This window comes from Prionailurus viverrinus, unplaced genomic scaffold (genome assembly GCF_022837055.1).
Source record: "Prionailurus viverrinus isolate Anna unplaced genomic scaffold, UM_Priviv_1.0 scaffold_39, whole genome shotgun sequence".
Taxonomy (NCBI): domain Eukaryota; kingdom Metazoa; phylum Chordata; class Mammalia; order Carnivora; family Felidae; genus Prionailurus; species Prionailurus viverrinus.
In genome coordinates this window covers 4590889-4607398 of record NW_025927607.1, presented here as the reverse complement: position 1 = coordinate 4607398, position 16510 = coordinate 4590889, and the positions used below count along the sequence as shown (strand labels likewise).

The 16510-nt window shown below is 55.7% G+C and overlaps 1 protein-coding gene across 2 annotated transcripts in view; it reads left to right on the top strand.

Moving 5' to 3' along the window:
• Nucleotides 1–15088, top strand: part of HDLBP (high density lipoprotein binding protein) — a 70938-nt gene extending 55850 nt beyond the window's left edge. For both annotated transcript variants that reach the window (XM_047846537.1, XM_047846536.1), the window contains exons 17-28: nucleotides 3221–3439; nucleotides 5956–6177; nucleotides 6269–6487; nucleotides 7289–7427; nucleotides 8901–9055; nucleotides 9892–9996; nucleotides 10176–10310; nucleotides 11266–11409; nucleotides 13392–13577; nucleotides 14050–14166; nucleotides 14380–14508; nucleotides 14624–15088. In XM_047846537.1, coding sequence (XP_047702493.1) covers nucleotides 3221–3439; nucleotides 5956–6177; nucleotides 6269–6487; nucleotides 7289–7427; nucleotides 8901–9055; nucleotides 9892–9996; nucleotides 10176–10310; nucleotides 11266–11409; nucleotides 13392–13577; nucleotides 14050–14166; nucleotides 14380–14508; nucleotides 14624–14710 — 1857 coding nt within the window. In that variant the 3' untranslated portion in view covers nucleotides 14711–15088. The remainder of the gene's footprint in view (nucleotides 1–3220; nucleotides 3440–5955; nucleotides 6178–6268; nucleotides 6488–7288; nucleotides 7428–8900; nucleotides 9056–9891; nucleotides 9997–10175; nucleotides 10311–11265; nucleotides 11410–13391; nucleotides 13578–14049; nucleotides 14167–14379; nucleotides 14509–14623) is intronic.
• The last annotated feature ends 1422 nt before the right edge of the window (nucleotides 15089–16510 follow it).

Below are 16510 nucleotides of genomic sequence, written 5' to 3'. Positions count from 1 at the left end.
GGCACGCGGGGTCAGGCAGGCCGGCCCTCCCCGCAGCAGTGCTGGCCTCCGAGCGGCCACCCGCCGCCTGGCTGTGGCGGTGTGCCCCGCTGGTCTGAGCGGTAGCACTGGACTTGAGTGCTTGGAAATCAGGTCGTGAAGGCAGTACAATAATTTTTTTCAATTTCTGAAAAGTTAACGTGTAAAAAACTGCATGTTTAAAGTGTGCGCTTTGGTGAGTTATGACACGTGTACATCCATGGAATCCTTTCCGTAGTCAGGATGCCGAGCGTGTCCGGCACCCCAGAAATGTCCTCCTGCTCCTTTTCAGTCCCTCCCTCTTTCGTGCCAGCCCCCGCCCCCTACTCTGCCTGGCCATCCCCTTGATCTGCTTTCGGCCACAGGGGATTAGAGTGGGTTTCCTGCATCTTTGTCTAAAAGAAATCCTGGCGTCTGCTCCCCCATCTCCAGCTGCTCTCACCTCGAGCGAGCATCCGTGTTGCTCTGTGTCAGCACCTTGTTTTGTTTAATGGCCGCGCAATACTGTCATTGTATGCACTGATGATTTTCCTGTTGGTCTGAGACCTGTAGTTTTTCTTTGAAGGGGTTTTTTATCTAATAAGTCGTCAAATTTTTTAGTGTAGAATTTTGCATAGTATTCCCATAGTGTGTTTTCACTGTGGTGGTCTCTTTTGCATTCCTGATGCCTGTAATTTGTGTCATTCTAGGATCATCTTCCTTTACCCTGGTAGTAGTCTTTGCTCTGAAATCTTTTTCTCGTTAAAGTAGGTTTCTCTTAAGCAGTTTGCTTTTTTTTTTTTTTTACTCAATTTGACCATCTCTGCCTTTTAATTGTACCTAATTACATTAGTAATTGTAGATATCCTGTTTTAATCCATGTTTTAATCCATATTTTTAGTAAGTGTGAGGAAATGTGAATTTTTTTAATTTTAAAATTCTGTTAAAATTCATGTAAACAAGATTTGCCATCTTAGTGTACAGCCCCAGGACATTAAGTGCATTCACACTTGTTGTGCAGCCATGACCACCATGAGTCTCCAGAACTTTCCATCTTCCCAAACAAACTGTCCCCATAAACAAGTTCCTTTGGCCCTCCACAGCCCTTGGTCACCCCTGATGTGATTGTTCTGTGCGGTTCCGTTTCAGTCCACCGCCTTGAACTTGTTCTCTGTGTGTCCCGTCTTTGTCCTCTTTTTCTGCCTGCTTTTGGATTTAATAGAACTTTGTTTTTCCTTTGATCTCCCTTTATGGCTTACTGGATATTATAGTTTTTACTTTAGTGGTTGTTTCAGAGTTGTCCGGGCACACGTTCCACGTGCGCTTCCTCCGGGTCACTTCGTGCTATGGCAGTGTCGCTGGAGGTGCTGAGAATCCCGCGTCCCAGCGCTGCTGCCCGGCCTCCCTGGTCTGCGTTGTGGCCCCGCGGCACCTTCTTGTTTGCACATTGGCTTCTTTCCCTTAGTATTAACGTGGGTCATGTGGCAAGAACGTGTTTAGTTTTGTAAGAAAGTGCCAGCCCGTCTTTCCAGGAGGCTGCCCCAGTGGCAGGGTGGGCCTCCGGGGGCTCTGCAACCTTGGCTTGGAGGTTTTCTTTCTGCACCTGACTCTGTTTTGGCACCTCCCACAGTGTCTGTGAGGACACGTCTGAGGTCCTCCTTTACTTTGCTCCTCCACACACGTTCTTTGACTCTTGTTTTTAGGAGTGTCTCGTAGGCTTTGAGCGACATACGACATGTCTGGGGGTCCTTTTCCTCGCGTGTCTTGGAGTTCATTGAGCTTTCTTGGATACGTGAGTTTAGCATTGTCATCAAATTTGGAAAAATTGGGGTCACTATTTCTGAATATTTTTTTTCTGTCCTCCCCTTCAGGGACTCCAGTTACCTGGTGATAGGCAGCCAGATTGTCCTATGGTTCATTGGTACGCTATTTATTTGAGTGGAAAGGTGAAGTGGTGTTTTTTCCTCCATTAGTTTCTTTAAATTTATTAATTTTCTGCAGTGTGTAATCTGTCTGTATCCCACCTAGTGTATTTGTCATTTTGGACATTTTCACCTGTAGGGGTTCAGTTGGAATATTGGAGGTTTTACATTGACACCTTCAGTCTTTCTTTGCCTTTTTGACCATATGCAGGGTCGTGAAAATGCCTGTTGTAGTGTTATCGGTCTCCTCTGGTTCTTCTTTTTTCTATGGTTTTTTTTTTTTAATCTGAGGTGTGGATGCAGAGGGAGAGAGCGAGAATCCCAGGCAGGCTCCACTGCCCAGCGTGGAGCCCAATGTGGGACTCGATATCAGGACTGTGAAGTCACGACCTGAGCTGAAATCCACAGCGGGATGCTCAGCGGAACCACCCGGGCGCCCCTCAACCCACTGGTTCTAGTGTCTGTGTCATTTCTGGGCTGTTGTCTGTGCTTTTCTCAGTGAGGTAGTTTTCTCCGGTTTCTTTGCTTATCTGCTATTTTTTCATTGGATGCCAGAAGTTAGGAGGTTTCCTTTGGTGGATGCTGGATAGTTTTGCATTCCTGTAAGTGTCTTTCAGCTTCGTTAAGGCGCTTTGAAATACTTTGCTCCTTTGTGGACTTGCTCTTGAGACACATGAGGTGGCGTCACAGCAGTGCCTAGTCTGGGGCGTTACTTCCCACTACTGAAGTGAGGCCTTCCTGTGCCCACGTCCTGGCATGTGGACAGTGCTGTGTGCTGTGGTTTGCTCCCTCTAGTGATCCGGGGCTCTTTCCCAAGCCTCGGCCATTTCCCTCCGCACGTCAGTATGGGAGCAATGTCCAGTTCACGGGGGCTTCTGCCTCCACGCTGCTCCCTCCCCTCAGGCTCTGACCTGTCGACCCTGTGTCCTTGACGCTGGGACTTGGCCAGGGGGCAGTCAGCAGGCTCACCTTCCTTCCTCCCTGTCTCCAGTGTCTTGAACACCATTGTGTCCTTGTGGGAGGTAAACCTGGTCCTTGTGTCACCTTGACTAGAGGCAGGATAGGTGCTGACCCGCGGGGATATCGGTGTATCTCTGCTTGGGCACCAAGAGAACCAAAGGAGGAAAGCACTGTTTTGACGGTGTAACCCGGAGGCTTCCCTTCCACATTGTGTGAGCCACTGCCCCCGCCCCATCCCACACCCATATTCATGTACCCACTCATGCACACAGGCTCCGGGTCCCTGGGCGGCGGGCGTGCCGTCCTGTGTCCCACACCTCACGGACTGTGTGTGATTCCAGGCCAACATTGCCGAAGTGGAGGTCTCCATCCCCGCCAGGCTGCACAACTCCCTCATCGGCACGAAGGGCCGCCTGATCCGCTCCATCATGGAGGAGTGCGGCGGGGTGCACATCCACTTCCCTGTGGAGGGCTCGGGGAGTGACACAGTTGTCATCAGGGGCCCGGCCTCGGATGTGGAGAAGGCCAAGAAGCAGCTCCTGCACCTGGCAGAGGAGAAGGTGAGCCCCACGCCCAGGAGTGATGGTGCCGTGTCTGTCCCTTGCTAGAAATCCTTGCCCTGTTTTTGTGGCAGGTCAGAAAACTGCTTCATTACACCTTTATGTCTCTGATTTTGCCATTGCTGAACGAAGGGCCTTGGCAGGTCGAATGCCTACCTGTACGATGTAGAAAAGTTGCGGCTTGGCGTATTGGCTTTTTAAAGTAGGATTCATAGACCATAAAATCCACTTTTCTGAGTTTTGACGAGCATACACACACTGACATGACCACCACTGCAGTGAAAATGTTTTGGCCATCACCTTAAACTCTGCATTGAATCACCTTTGCCCCTTTGTCAAAACCCACGTGTGGGTCTGTTGCTGGACTCTGTGCATCTCAGTGACACCATAGGGTCGGGGGGGCTGGGAGAGCCCTTTAGCTTTGTGCTTTTGTAGAACCACTTTAGCTGTTCTAGATCTTTGCCATTCTGCATTTGGAAACTGCTTACCAATTTCTAGGGGAAAATCCTGCTTAGATTTTGACTGAGACTGTGTTGAATCTGTAGACCAAATTGGGGAGAACTGACCTCCCGGGAATTCAGTCTTCCAGTCTGTTTTAAGTCTTTGATTTTTAATTGGTGTTTTGTTATGTCCAGCATGTGGTTCTCCTTCGTGTTTTGTTCAATTCATATCCTCACTATTTTGCTTTGTAGCATTGTTGTTAATTAAATCAGTGTCAAATTCCAGCTAGTGTCATGTATTGAAATATGTTTTTTTTTTTTTTTGTAGTGGCTTTGTTTTGTGCATCTGCTTTAAAGTTCAGTTACTAGTATTAGTAGCTTTTTTTGTGAGTTTTATGTGTAGAACATGTTGTCTTTGCGTAGACAGTTGGGTTTCTTTCTGATCTGTACGCCCGTAGGTCTTGTCCTATGCGCCACGCGGGCCTCCAGTATGGCGTTGCGTAGCAGTGGGGAGGGCAGACAGCCTTGCCTTGTTGGCAGCCTTTGGGGAAAGTGCTCAGTCCTTCACCATGAAGTGGGAGTTACATTGTCTTCCAAAGTTGCTCTTTATCAGGTTGAGGAAGTTCCCGTCTGTTACCGATTTGCTCAGAGTTGTTGCGGGAACAGGTGTTGGGTTTTGTAGGAAGATTTTTCTGCCTCTGTTGACATGGTAGCATGGTTTTTCGTTTTTTAAGCATATGTATTAGATTTTTTTGGTTAGCTTTTTGCTTTTTTTTTTTTTTTTTTTTTTTTTTTAGTGTTTATTTATTTGGGGGGAGAGGAAACAGTGAGAGAGGGAGAGAGAATCCCAAGCAGGCTTTGTACTGTCAGTGGAAAGCCCCACACAGGGCTTGAGCTCATGAACTGTGAGGTCACTACTGTAGCCAAAATCAAGAGTCAATGCTTAACCCACTGAGCCACCCATGTGCCCCTAGTGGTTGTTTTTTGTTTGTTTTAATGTTTAACCGACCTTGTGTTTTTGGGTGACCCCACTGGTTTAAGTGTGTCATCTTTTATCATGTTGCTAAGCTGGGCTCATCTGCTCATTAGCTTTTTTTTTTGAACGTTGGTTTATTTTTGAGAGACAGAGTGCAGGTGGAGGTAGGAGGGGCAGAGAGTGGGGAGACACAGAATCTGAAGCAGGTTCCAGGAGCTGAGCTGTCTGCACAGAGCACGACGTGGGGCTTGAACTCACGAACAGTGAGTTGGATGCTTAACTGACGGAGCCACCCAGGCACCCCTGCTCATAGGTTTTTTAATAATGGTGCTATTTGCCAATGTCGTTGTCTGAAGAGTAGAAGATTTTCTCAGGGGTGTTTTGTGAAACCAGCATTTAAAAGATAACAAAATTCACTTGTTTGTTACTCTGTTTAGCATGCTGGTAGACCCTCTTTTTTTTCCCCCCTCTTGTGTTTCTTCATGCCTGTGAGCCAGGTTTCAGGATGCAAGGAAGAAGGGGGAAGCATTGTATGGGTCTGAGTCAGCCAGGCAGAGTGTGTGCTCCAGATGAATCCTCAACAAGGTCGTCGTGTCGGGGCTTTTGCTGAGCCCTGGCTTCTTGGTGTCAGACTAGGGCCTTGGTTGGCTTCGGTCTTTCCGAGATTGAGATGGGGCCTTCCTGTTGGGAAGGGCTCCCCTGTGGCGAGAGCAGGTAAAAGCCTAGACAGGGAGCATTCTGCTCGACTTGGGAGGACCGGGAGTGCTGTGGGCTTACTTGCTGTGCAGTTGCCTCCTACTTGCCTAGCACCCCGAGGCCACACTCACCAAGTCCCCTCTGTAGATGGAGAGCACTGGCGGGGGTTCGGTCAGTTTGGGGAAGCAGCAGGACTGGGGCTCTCAATCCACATGCTCTTGGCTATCTGAGTGTCTGTGGCCATGGTAGATGGCATGTAAGTACTTCCCGTCTGGGAGTCCATCCATTAGTTTCCGTGAGGCTCGATTAGCCCCACGCTGTTGTTCTCTAGGCCCTCTTTCTCACTTGCCCAGGGGACCAGGCAAGTAGCGTCAGACCAATGTATCTGCGGTTGCTTTCCACAGCAAACCAAGAGTTTCACTGTTGACATCCGCGCCAAGCCGGAATACCACAAGTTCCTCATTGGCAAAGGGGGTGGCAAAATACGCAAGGTGCGCGACAACACTGGAGCCCGTATCATATTCCCTACGGCTGAGGACAAGGATCAGGACCTGATCACCATCATTGGGAAGGAGGATGCTGTCAGGGAGGCACAGAAGGAGCTGGAGGCCCTTATTCAGAACCTGGTAAGGCCCAGTGGGAGCTGCCCCTTGGTTGTCCATCCTGTTGGCGTGGTTGACACGAGTCCTGTCCCTTTCCTTTCCTCCAATGCTGCAGGATAACGTGGTGGAGGACTGCATGCTGGTGGACCCCAAGCACCACCGCCATTTTGTCATCCGGCGAGGCCAGGTCTTGCGGGAGATTGCTGAAGAGTATGGTGGGGTGATGGTTAGCTTCCCACGTTCTGGCACGCAGAGTGATAAGGTCACCCTCAAGGGCGCCAAGGACTGTGTGGAGGCGGCCAAGAAGCGCATTCAGGAGATCATCGAGGACCTGGTAGGTGCCTGGGAGGGTGGCAGGGCTCCAGTCAGGCTGGGGCTCTTTGGTTCTCAGTCTTGGACTCTCAGCCTCTCTGGCTTTACTCTTGGCAGGACACTGCCCTTGAGCAGCAGCTTTTAAAAACACGTTATGAAATGAAATCTGTATGAGGAACCGGCTTCCTTCTCTCTGCCTCTCCTTCCCAACGGGAAGAAAAGAGATGGCAGGGGAGGGCGTGTCAGCGAATCCACATGGAAACTTGTGGGGTTTTCTCAACCAGCCCTTAGAGAGCCTCATCCCCCCCTCCAGGGCTCCTCCCAGCCCTCCCCTGCTGGGGCCTTGGAAGTACTGTCCTGACCATTAAACCTGATGCCTCCTCACAGAGTCACAGCCACAGCATTTGAATATCACCTGGCTAGTGCAGTCACCCTACAGGGACAGTGGCTAACAGTGCCGCGTGCTTTGTGCTCGGGGCGGGGGCTCTGTGCATGGAGACAGGAGATGGTCACACGAGCTCTGGGCAGCAGTGAGTGCTGGTGCCGTTTTGTACAGACAGGTCATCAGTACTTAGTCACTGGGAGATGTCTCAGGAAGAGGCCTCCCTGTCAGTCCTGCCCCCACCCTCCCTCTGTCCACCCTGTTGGACTTTGAGCACTTGGAAAAGGGGTGGGGGGGGGGCGTGCATCTGTGCATTTGGGGGTTTCTGTAGAGGATTGAGCGGAAGCTGGTGAAAATACGCGTCGAGCCTAAGCAGTTAACCTTTGCCTTTATTTTTTTCTTTCTTGCTGTGTCCCCCTGCCCACCCCCCCCCCCCCCCAGGAAGCCCAGGTGACCATAGAGTGTGCCATACCCCAGAAGTTCCATCGATCTGTCATGGGCCCCAAAGGTTCTAGAATCCAGCAGATTACTCGGGACTATAACGTTCAGATTAAATTCCCAGACAGAGAGGAGAACCCAGGTGGGTCTCAGCGGTGAGCTCTGTGCTGAGTGGGGAGCCAGGGGGTGTGTGAATGGACCTCCCCTACGGAGGGTGGGCGTCAGGTGGCCATCACGTGTGCTGCCTCGTGTGTCAGTGCTGGCGTGCTGCTGGAACACCCGGGTCCCAGGGTGACCAGGTGGCCTTCGGGCAGGGTGACAAGGCCAGGGACGGCAAAGCAGCTGCGGCCTCTGATGCAGGGGTTTGGTTCTGAGGCTACTTACAGATTCCCAAGTGATGTGTGTGACGGGCTGCTCCCACTCTGTCCACTGCAGCTGCCTCTCCCCCAAGCACCCCTACCTGGCGGGTCTTGTCCCTTGTGAGGCAGGCGGCTCCAGTAAAGGTGGCCACTGGCTGCCCTTCTGTGACACTCCTCCCCCAGCTCCATGTCCTGCTTGTCACTTGGTCCTGCCTGTGTCCCGGGAGCAGGGCAGGGTGGTTAGGCAGCCAGGAGGTGACTGGCTTGTGGGGTCAGTGGGAGCAGCATCCTGCCTGTGTCTCAGACCTCACTTGGTCACGCCAGGCTCCCAGCTAGGTTGCAGCCCACTGTGCTGTCTCTGGTCTCGTCTGGTCGATGACCGACCCTGCAGCCTCCTGGGTCCTCCCCCCCCCCCCCCCCCCCCCCGCCACTGCCGCCCATCTCTGTCCTCTCTGGAGCTTCTCGTGGCCATTGAAGCTCTTGTTTCCTTAGAACATGGGCTGTTTGGAGTATATTTGAAGGAACATCGTACCTGATAAAGACGTATTTTATATGTTCATTATTGAAATTCAGTCTCTTTTGTTTTGCACCTCCTCTCCTATGCACACACAGTTGTTGTTTCTGAGACATTGGAGTGTAATTTTCAGACCCGTCCTTTGTCTGTAGTGGCTACTTCCTAAGAATAAGGATGTTTTCTTAACGTCATTAGAGATAACTGGCACATCCCCCAGAATCCGCGGAGCTGGCGTTCCGTGTACTGGTGCTGAATTCGTGGTCGATGGTCACATCTTTCCGGTGCCGGCAGTTCTGCAGCATCCACCTCTTACCCTGGTCTGTGCGGCACTGCCCTGCCTGATGCTCACTCGCTTGCTCGCGTTCATGTCGTACAGACTCCTGGGTTCCATCCCACTCCGCGAACCTTGCTTTTGTGTTGGGTCCACACTTGTCCCCCGCCAGCCCACTCCTGTGTTCGTGTCCCTTCACTCTTGAGGCTTGCCTGCCTCCTGACATACGAGGCCGCTGGAGGCTTCCCTCGTCCCTCTCGCTGCCGTGTCCCAGCATCGTGGCTCAGTTTCTAGGCTCCGTACCCTTTGGGCTCACCGGGCATCACGTTCCAGCCTCCGAGGAAGAGCGCTCCACTCCCGGCCTCACTGTGGGGCCTTTGTTGCCACCCAGGCCAGGCTGCGAGCCAGGCTGGCGCCGGTCTGCCCTGCCTCTCCCGCCAGGACTCTGAGCTGTCCTGCCCTTCTCCCCAGTTCACAGCGTGGAGCCGCAAGTCCAGGAGAACGGTGACGATGCTGGAGACGGGAGGGACACCAAAGACGCCGACCCTGGCTCCCCAAGGAGATGTGACATCATCATCATCTCTGGCCGGAAGGAAAAGTGCGAGGCCGCCAAGGAAGCCCTCGAGGTGGGTGTGCCCTTGTGCAGTGTGTGACTGGACCTCGTCCCGGTGGGGCTGCCCCAAGCACCTTGGCTTGCACCTCGGGCTGTGCTGGACCGGACCCGGGCACAGAGCCCGGCACTGGGGGCTGGGCAAGTATGCGGAACCGGCAGGTTTCAGTGACAGCAGGGTCAACGTGATCTGTAGCCTCTGTGGCCTAGTGATAACCACTGCCATCTCAGGTCTGTGAGGAGGAGTCTTTTGTGTGGGGGGCACCTACCTGAGAGCCACCTCCCTGTTGGGCGCTGCTCTAAATGCTGTGTTCCACGGTGTGCAGATTAGTGCTTAGGTGGAGTGGACAGACAAGAAGCAGAAACAGGTCATGTGTCAGGTGGTGCTTAAAAACAGTGGAATGTGGAAGTGAAGGGGTTGTGGAGAGGTGGTCAGGGGCTAGCGTAGAGAGAGAGCAGGGGAGCCCATGTCCCCCGCTGTTAACCCAGCAACCCACACAGGCTTGGCTACAGTCTGTTCCTGATGTCAGTGAGGCCAGCTTCTGTCCCTGAGCCCCACCGGTCTCTCTCCAGTTGCTCTGTTTTTCCTGGATTTGTTTTGTTTCTGTAAGAGGTTTGCCACGGTTAAGGGCATAGGCTTGGGGTGAGGGCCAGAAAGTTTGCTGTGGTGGCGTTAACCTTAAAACTGGATTCTGGATTCTCTTCCTGTGTTTTCTGTTGAGTTAAAAGTCTGGGTGAAGTTCTCAGTTGAGGCAGAACATCATAGAAGGCTCCAGGAAGCGCCCTGTAATTCTCACAGGGTCACTGGCTCCCTGCCAGCTGCTCTCAGGCCTGACCCTGTCTTCTCTGCAGGCACTGGTTCCCGTCACCATCGAAGTGGAGGTCCCCTTTGACCTTCACCGGTACATCATCGGGCAGAAGGGGAGCGGGATCCGGAAGATGATGGATGAGTTTGAGGTACTGGGATTTGCAGTCTTTCCCCAGGAGCCAGTGTTGGGAGCGAGCCCCCCTCCTATGGGCCCCTGGCGGCTCAGCCCCTCGGCAGTGCGCCTCATCCTGGTCGTGCCCCGTAGCAGTGCTCCGTCCCCGGTTCTTGTGCGGGACCCCCGCCTGTATCAGATCTGTGTCCCCTGCAGGTGAACATCCACGTGCCGGCACCAGAACTACAGTCTGACGTCATCGCCATCACTGGCCTCGCCGCGAATCTGGACCGGGCCAAGGCTGGGCTGCTGGAGCGAGTGAAGGAGCTGCAGGCTGAGCAGGAGGACCGAGTGGGTGTCAGCCGGGCCCACAGGGGTGTCCTCCAGAGCCACGGTCCCCGGCCACACTGCAGGCGGTTCAGCCACATGGCTGCAGGGGGACCTGGCCACCCGGGGAGCCTTCCATCAGACAGCGTTATGAGCATGGCACTTTTCTCTTCAGTGTAACAGGGGCAGAGTTAGATTTCCCATTAATTAGCACTTTTTTTTTTCAAAGTAACCCTGCCACGTGTGGTGTCTCCAACCCGATAGGTAAGGTATAAGGTTGGAGAGGCCTGGGAGCTATTGCTGGAAAAGAACCCCGAATGTGAGTGGTGTGGTCCAGGGTGGGTGTCAGCAGGCCCATGCGGACCTTCTCTCCGGAGCTGTCCTGCTTTGAGTAGGTTTGGGGACCCATCTCCCGGCTTTGGAGAGCTGGCATTCGAAGGGCTTCCTAAGCCCACGGCAAGGCTGGGGGTTACAGGCTCTGAAGCCCTGCTAGAGATTCTGTAGGGAACGGGCTTCCCATGAGGAGGAGGACTTTCTGGAGTCTTGATGCGAAGGGTCCGCAGACCTCTGGAGCCTGGTTCCTGTGGTCTAGCCTCTGGCCGTAGATGTCCCAGGCCGGCCGTCCTTCAGCACTCTCGTGCCCCCTCTTCCTTCTGGCCTGCTTTCATACCCCAGGCTTTAAAGACCCCAGGACGTGTTCATGCTTCCTCATCACGTCCCCATGAAATTCACTGGAGAGCCAGCTCAGAGCCCACCACGCACGGTGCCAGTCTTGTCAGCGCCTGAACGATGCTCTTGGGAGGGGTGTGCACACTCGTTCCGGGTCAGCCCTCCAGCTGGCAGTGCACAGAGGCTAACGGGAAAGTGTATCTTGTTTTTGTCACTGAGGAGATCTTTGGGGTCGAGGACAGAGTGGGGTTGACATGTGGCTGCACGTGGTGAAGGTCAAGCCCGAACTCCACCCTTGTCTCACCTGCAGGCTTTAAGGAGCTTTAAGCTGAGCGTCACTGTGGACCCCAAATACCATCCCAAAATTATTGGGAGGAAAGGGGCAGTGATTACTCAGATCCGCTTGGAACATGACGTGAACATCCAGTTTCCCGATAAGGATGACGGGAACCAGGTAAGAATGCCTGCTCGGGTCAGACTCTGTGGCTGGAACGCTTTGGGGCAGGTGGACTCTCGTACCCTCACCCTGACCTGGGAGCCGTGAGCGGGCAAGCGTAGGGCCTGCCCAGGAGGGCGGGGAGGGTGGAGCGCAGAGGGGCAGGTCTCTGAGGGTCTGAGTTTGCCTTGGGCGTCGGGGCCCCATCTCGGTCTGTGCCAGCTGGGCGAGGTCTCCCTGTGCTTGGCTGCCGCGTGAGTGCGGAACATTTCTCCCACGCCCGCCTGGTTGTTCGTGGTAGGCAAGCTTTGGCTCCGGCTGAGTCCTTCTTCGCATCTGTACCCACAGGTGCGGTCCTTCAGAGGGCACCCTCCCCCTGCCTATCACACCCCAGCCCGTCTTCCTCTCCGCTCCCATCAGGGCCCCCTTCCAGCATAGCACTGCCCACTGTGGGAGCCTTGGTCTCTGCCTGCGTCTCTGGCCATGGTACACAGCCAGGCACCCAGAAATGGTTCTCTAGAACCTTCTGGTCAGCAAATCCCAACATGCCTCTGCAGACTCTGGCCTTTTCAGCCCCGTGTTCCCGTGCTGTGGCAGACTGCCTGTTTCTGCACCTTCCTCCTCTGCTCAGCCCGAGTCTATAAGCCACGCACTTAACCTGAGTTCAGAAAGGCAGGCGGGCCTGCAGGGCTCCCTCTGGAGCCCCCACCTCTCCTCTGCGCCTCCTGCCTGGTCCTGACCTTCCCTGGGTGCATCCTTCTGTTCCCGCTGCGTTTCTAACAAACATGTTTATGCTCCTGATCTTTCTTACGCTAACTTGTGATTTTTGTTCTGTTTCAGTGAGTTCTATGCCCAACGTGGGGCTTGAACTCATGACCCTGAGGTCAAGAGTTGCCTGCTCTGCTGACCGAGCCAGCCAGGCGTCCCTTTAACTTTAATTTTTGATGTTGAATCCTGAGAATTGAGCTCCTTTAAACTCCGCACCTTCACTACCTTCTATTTTCTTTAATTTTCCCAAGGAAACGTGACTTTTTTAGTCATCGTTTAGGGTTCAAACCACTCGGGCTAGTGTTTCAGAGCCAAGTAGGATTGGGTGGCCATGTGATTTTGATACACAGCATTTTCCTGTGAGAATTATGCTTCCGTTTGCAGTCTGTTCTGTGTCTGCATTCGGCACAGCGCTCGCGGCTGCTGGCGGGTTCTGGACTCCGCCAGGCGGGTTCTAGGCACAGCCCGCCGCCCCCCACCCCTCCACTGCCACCGTGGGGCCTGCTGCTGCTCTGCTTCCGCCTGGCTCATTCTGGCCTCTTTCCCTTCTGGGTAGATCTCGAAGTGTCCGCTCCTTTGTTTCCAGGTGTTTTTGTTCTCTGGTCCTTTTCTGTTGTTCCATTCTTTCGTGGGTGTAACTTTTCCTTTGTCTTAAAGAATACGGCTTACGTGTGTGATTTTTTTTCTTCTTTTTTGTCGTCGTTTCGCTTTGAGTCCTGTGTTGGCGCTGCTCGCACTGTGCACGCGTGGTGCTGTCACCCGTCCACGTGTGCTGTGGGAGGGAAGTCCTGCGCAGGGGCGTGCTGGGGCTGTGCGGTGCAGCCGCAGTGTCCCGCCCCTTCTCTCCAGGCGGGTCTGTCTCCAGCGAGCCGCCTCCAGGTGCAGGGCCCGAGGTGACCTTCCCCGTGCCCTGTGTGGTCCCTGACGCAGCACCCTCCTCGCCTGCAGCCGTCTCTGTGGCCGCGTGTCCTTTCTTTTCCCGTACACGTCTGGGGGGAGGCGGGGGTGCAGGAGCTAATGGGCATCATTGACCTGTTTTAAATCAGCTTCTGGCGGTCTCCCCCGTCTTCTTTCTCTCCTGAGCGGGTCAGTGTTTCCCCTCAAGCTGAGGCCTGCCTCACTCCGCCAGCACTGCCTCTTGCCGCCTCGTGGAGCCGCATCTGCTGGCTTGAGGCTCCCAGCCTGGGGTCTCTAGGGGCATCCCCTCTTCTGACTGCGCTCTCCTTTCTTAGCCCCAGGACCAAATAACCATCACAGGGTATGAAAAGAATACAGAAGCCGCCCGGGACGCTATATTGAAAATCGTGGGTGAGCTTGAACAGATGGTTTCTGAGGACGTCCCGCTGGACCACCGTGTTCACGCCCGCATCATTGGTGCCCGTGGAAAAGCCATCCGCAAAATAATGGATGAATTCAAGGTGGGTCCCCAGCCCCACCACGAAGGGTGCCGTGTAGTCCTGGAAGCATGGTGGGTGCAGCGGGGGGTGTGGTCCCACGCTGTCGGGGGAGTGAGCGCCTGGGACCACGGGTCTCCTGCCTCGGCTGCTGACCGCCCTTGGGGTCTGGAACGGGAGACTTCTGACGCTCTGGTGCCCGTCCCTGAGTTGCTGAGGTCATGTGGAGGTCCCAGCTGCGTACGCGCGACACCGTCGGTCAGCGTCCCACACTGGCCGGGAGGAGACGGCGTTTCCTCGGTGCGGCACGGTCCTGTACCGTCGTGATGTGTTAGCTCTGACATACAGGACCTTGGCTCCCGACACAAGGTTAATTTGGGAAGACTTCCCTAGAGGTCCACCATTCTCAGCCACACATGACCATGACCCTTTGGTCCAGAGACTCCAGATGGAGTGTCCTCAGACACCTCAGCGGCCGCGTGTGCTGTCTTTCCAGGTGGACATTCGTTTCCCGCAGAGTGGGGCCCCAGATCCCAACTGCGTCACTGTGACGGGGCTCCCAGAGAACGTGGAGGAGGCCATCGACCACATTCTCAACCTAGAGGAGGAATACGTGAGTCGTGGGTGGGCAGCAGGCCTGTGCCTGGGGCACCCTGCCTGCCACTAACCGGCCTGGGGCAGCAGCCAGGCCATGTATGTGCGTCCGCTCCCAGAGGCACGCCGGTTGCAGGGTGTCCCCCTAAGCGAGCCCTAAACACTTGAGACCAGGCAAGCGTGGTCGTCGTGTGTGCCTGCTGCAGGCTGACGCCCCCACCTGTGCCCACAGCTGGCTGACGTGGTCGACAGCGAGGCGTTGCAGGTGTACATGAAGCCGCCAGCCCACGAGGAGTCCAGGGCGCCATCCAAGGGCTTTGTGGTACGGGACGCTCCCTGGACCGCCAGCAGCAGCGAGAAGGTCAGACACTGCTAGGCCCGCCATTGGAGGTGGGGGCGCCCCCGGCACTCGCCTCTCGCTGGGAAGCGGCTCACGCGGGACCTCTTACTGAGGCTGTGCCCTCTCCCCCCTACAGGCTCCTGACATGAGCAGCTCGGAAGAATTTCCCAGTTTTGGGGCTCAGGTGGCCCCCAAGACCCTGCCATGGGGCCCCAAGCGATAATGACCGAAAAGCAGAAATCTCTCCAGCCTGCTGACCCAAACCCCACCAACACATGGTTTGTCTCAATCTGACCCGGCGGCTGGAGCCTCTATAAATTGCTGACGCTTCCCCCTCCCCGAGGTCTCGCAGCGAAGCCAGGCGCGCCAGCACCCCGCGTGCGCTCAGGATCTGCTCCCTGACACCTTCGCTCTGGGACGGCTCTCCACTGTCGTGAACACTAACCGAGGTAATTGGACATTTCCCCGTCAGCGTCCCGGCTCATCCAGCATGTCCGTAAGGCTCCGGCCTCCGCTAGGAGAGCTCCACAGCTGTGGCGGAGTCTACTTCCTGTGTCATGACCTCAGGAAATAAATTTCCTTGACTTTATAAAAGCCAAAATGTTTGCCCTCTTCCTTTCCCACCTCCTTTCCTCCCTTTGCCTGCCATCCAGACCCTCCTTCCAGAATGCAGTCCGCCTTCCAGCTGCCATAAAGCCCACTTGGCCCAGACCACAGACAGGGTGGTGAGGGAGACCCGGCTTGCACACTGGGAGCGCCTGGGCCCAAAGGAGAGCCGTGGCGGAGCCAGAGGGGACCGAGAGGCAGCAGGGTGACTGGGTTCTTGGGCTGTCTCGGCCTCACGTGTGTTGGGGTCCGAAAGCACCCAAGCGTCTCCGCCCCCAAGCGTGGTGAGCAGACCCCAAAGGCAGGGCCGCGCGTCTCCGTCTGGGCCAGCCGTGGCTGTCGTGGTGGCCCGGTGTGGCCTGAGAGACGTGGGGACAGGGAGAGGGGCGGGCCGCAGAGTGGCAGTAGAGACTAGCCGCTCCTCTGTGGCCCCCTCGCCCCAGGCCAGGTGTGCAGCGTCCTCCTTTCTACCTCAGAGCCAGTGTGGCTGCTCTCGTGCTTAGGGTGGTGCCACCCTGGCGCTCAGCCTCTCGGCGTAGATGTTTCTGGTGGTGGCGTGTCTGCTGCAGCCCTGGGGGCGGGAAGCCGGTGCCGGGGCTCAGCCGGGCTGTCCTCTGAGGCACGCTGGGATGCTGCGTGTGAGCCCCCGGGAGCTGTCTCAGAGAGGCAGGCATCGTGGTCCTGGGGCAGAGAGAGGTGGTCGCTCGGCCTGGACCGGAGGACCCGGTGCTGGTGAGGGAGGGTCCGCTCTTTCTCAGGTGTGTGCTGGGTGACTGTGGGTGTCGGACCACGGGCCTTGGCCCGACCACAACCCGCCCTGCCCCCCAGCGGACTGTTGAAGGTCAGCTCTGGAGAGGAGAGGTGGCCCCGGGCGGTACAGAGGCGCCCGCGTGTCGCATCGTGAGGGAACGAGGATGGCCCTTTGTGTCGGCCCCCTGGCCTCCCCATCTCTGCCTCTGCCCGCACGGAGGTGATGGGGCCCTGTCGGGTCACCCCACCCGGGATACTGGAGTTCCTGGGGGCCAGCTCGCGTCTGGCGCACACCCTGCGCCGCCCCTGCACCCCCGTCCTTCACTCTCCACTCGGTAGCCCAAGCCCGGTCATCTCCAGACTCTGAAATTCTAAGTAGACTGAGGGTTGCTCGACCCAAGTGTACCTTCGGCTGCCCCTGCCAGCTTTCCGTCTGCCACGGCGGCCTCCAGCGTGCCCGTCTGTGGGAGCGAGCCACGGGGGTAGGAGGGAGCACCCACCTGAGCAGGCGGCCTGGGTGTCCCCGGAGTAGGCCTGTGAGGAGACGGAGGAAGGGGAGGCACCCCCTCCCCTCTCGGGGAGCCTGATTGGGAAGGGCGGGCCCCTCCGCCTCTCCACCTGCATGAGGTTTGGAGCCTTTCCCGTGGGCCGTCTTGTTTCCCTCTGC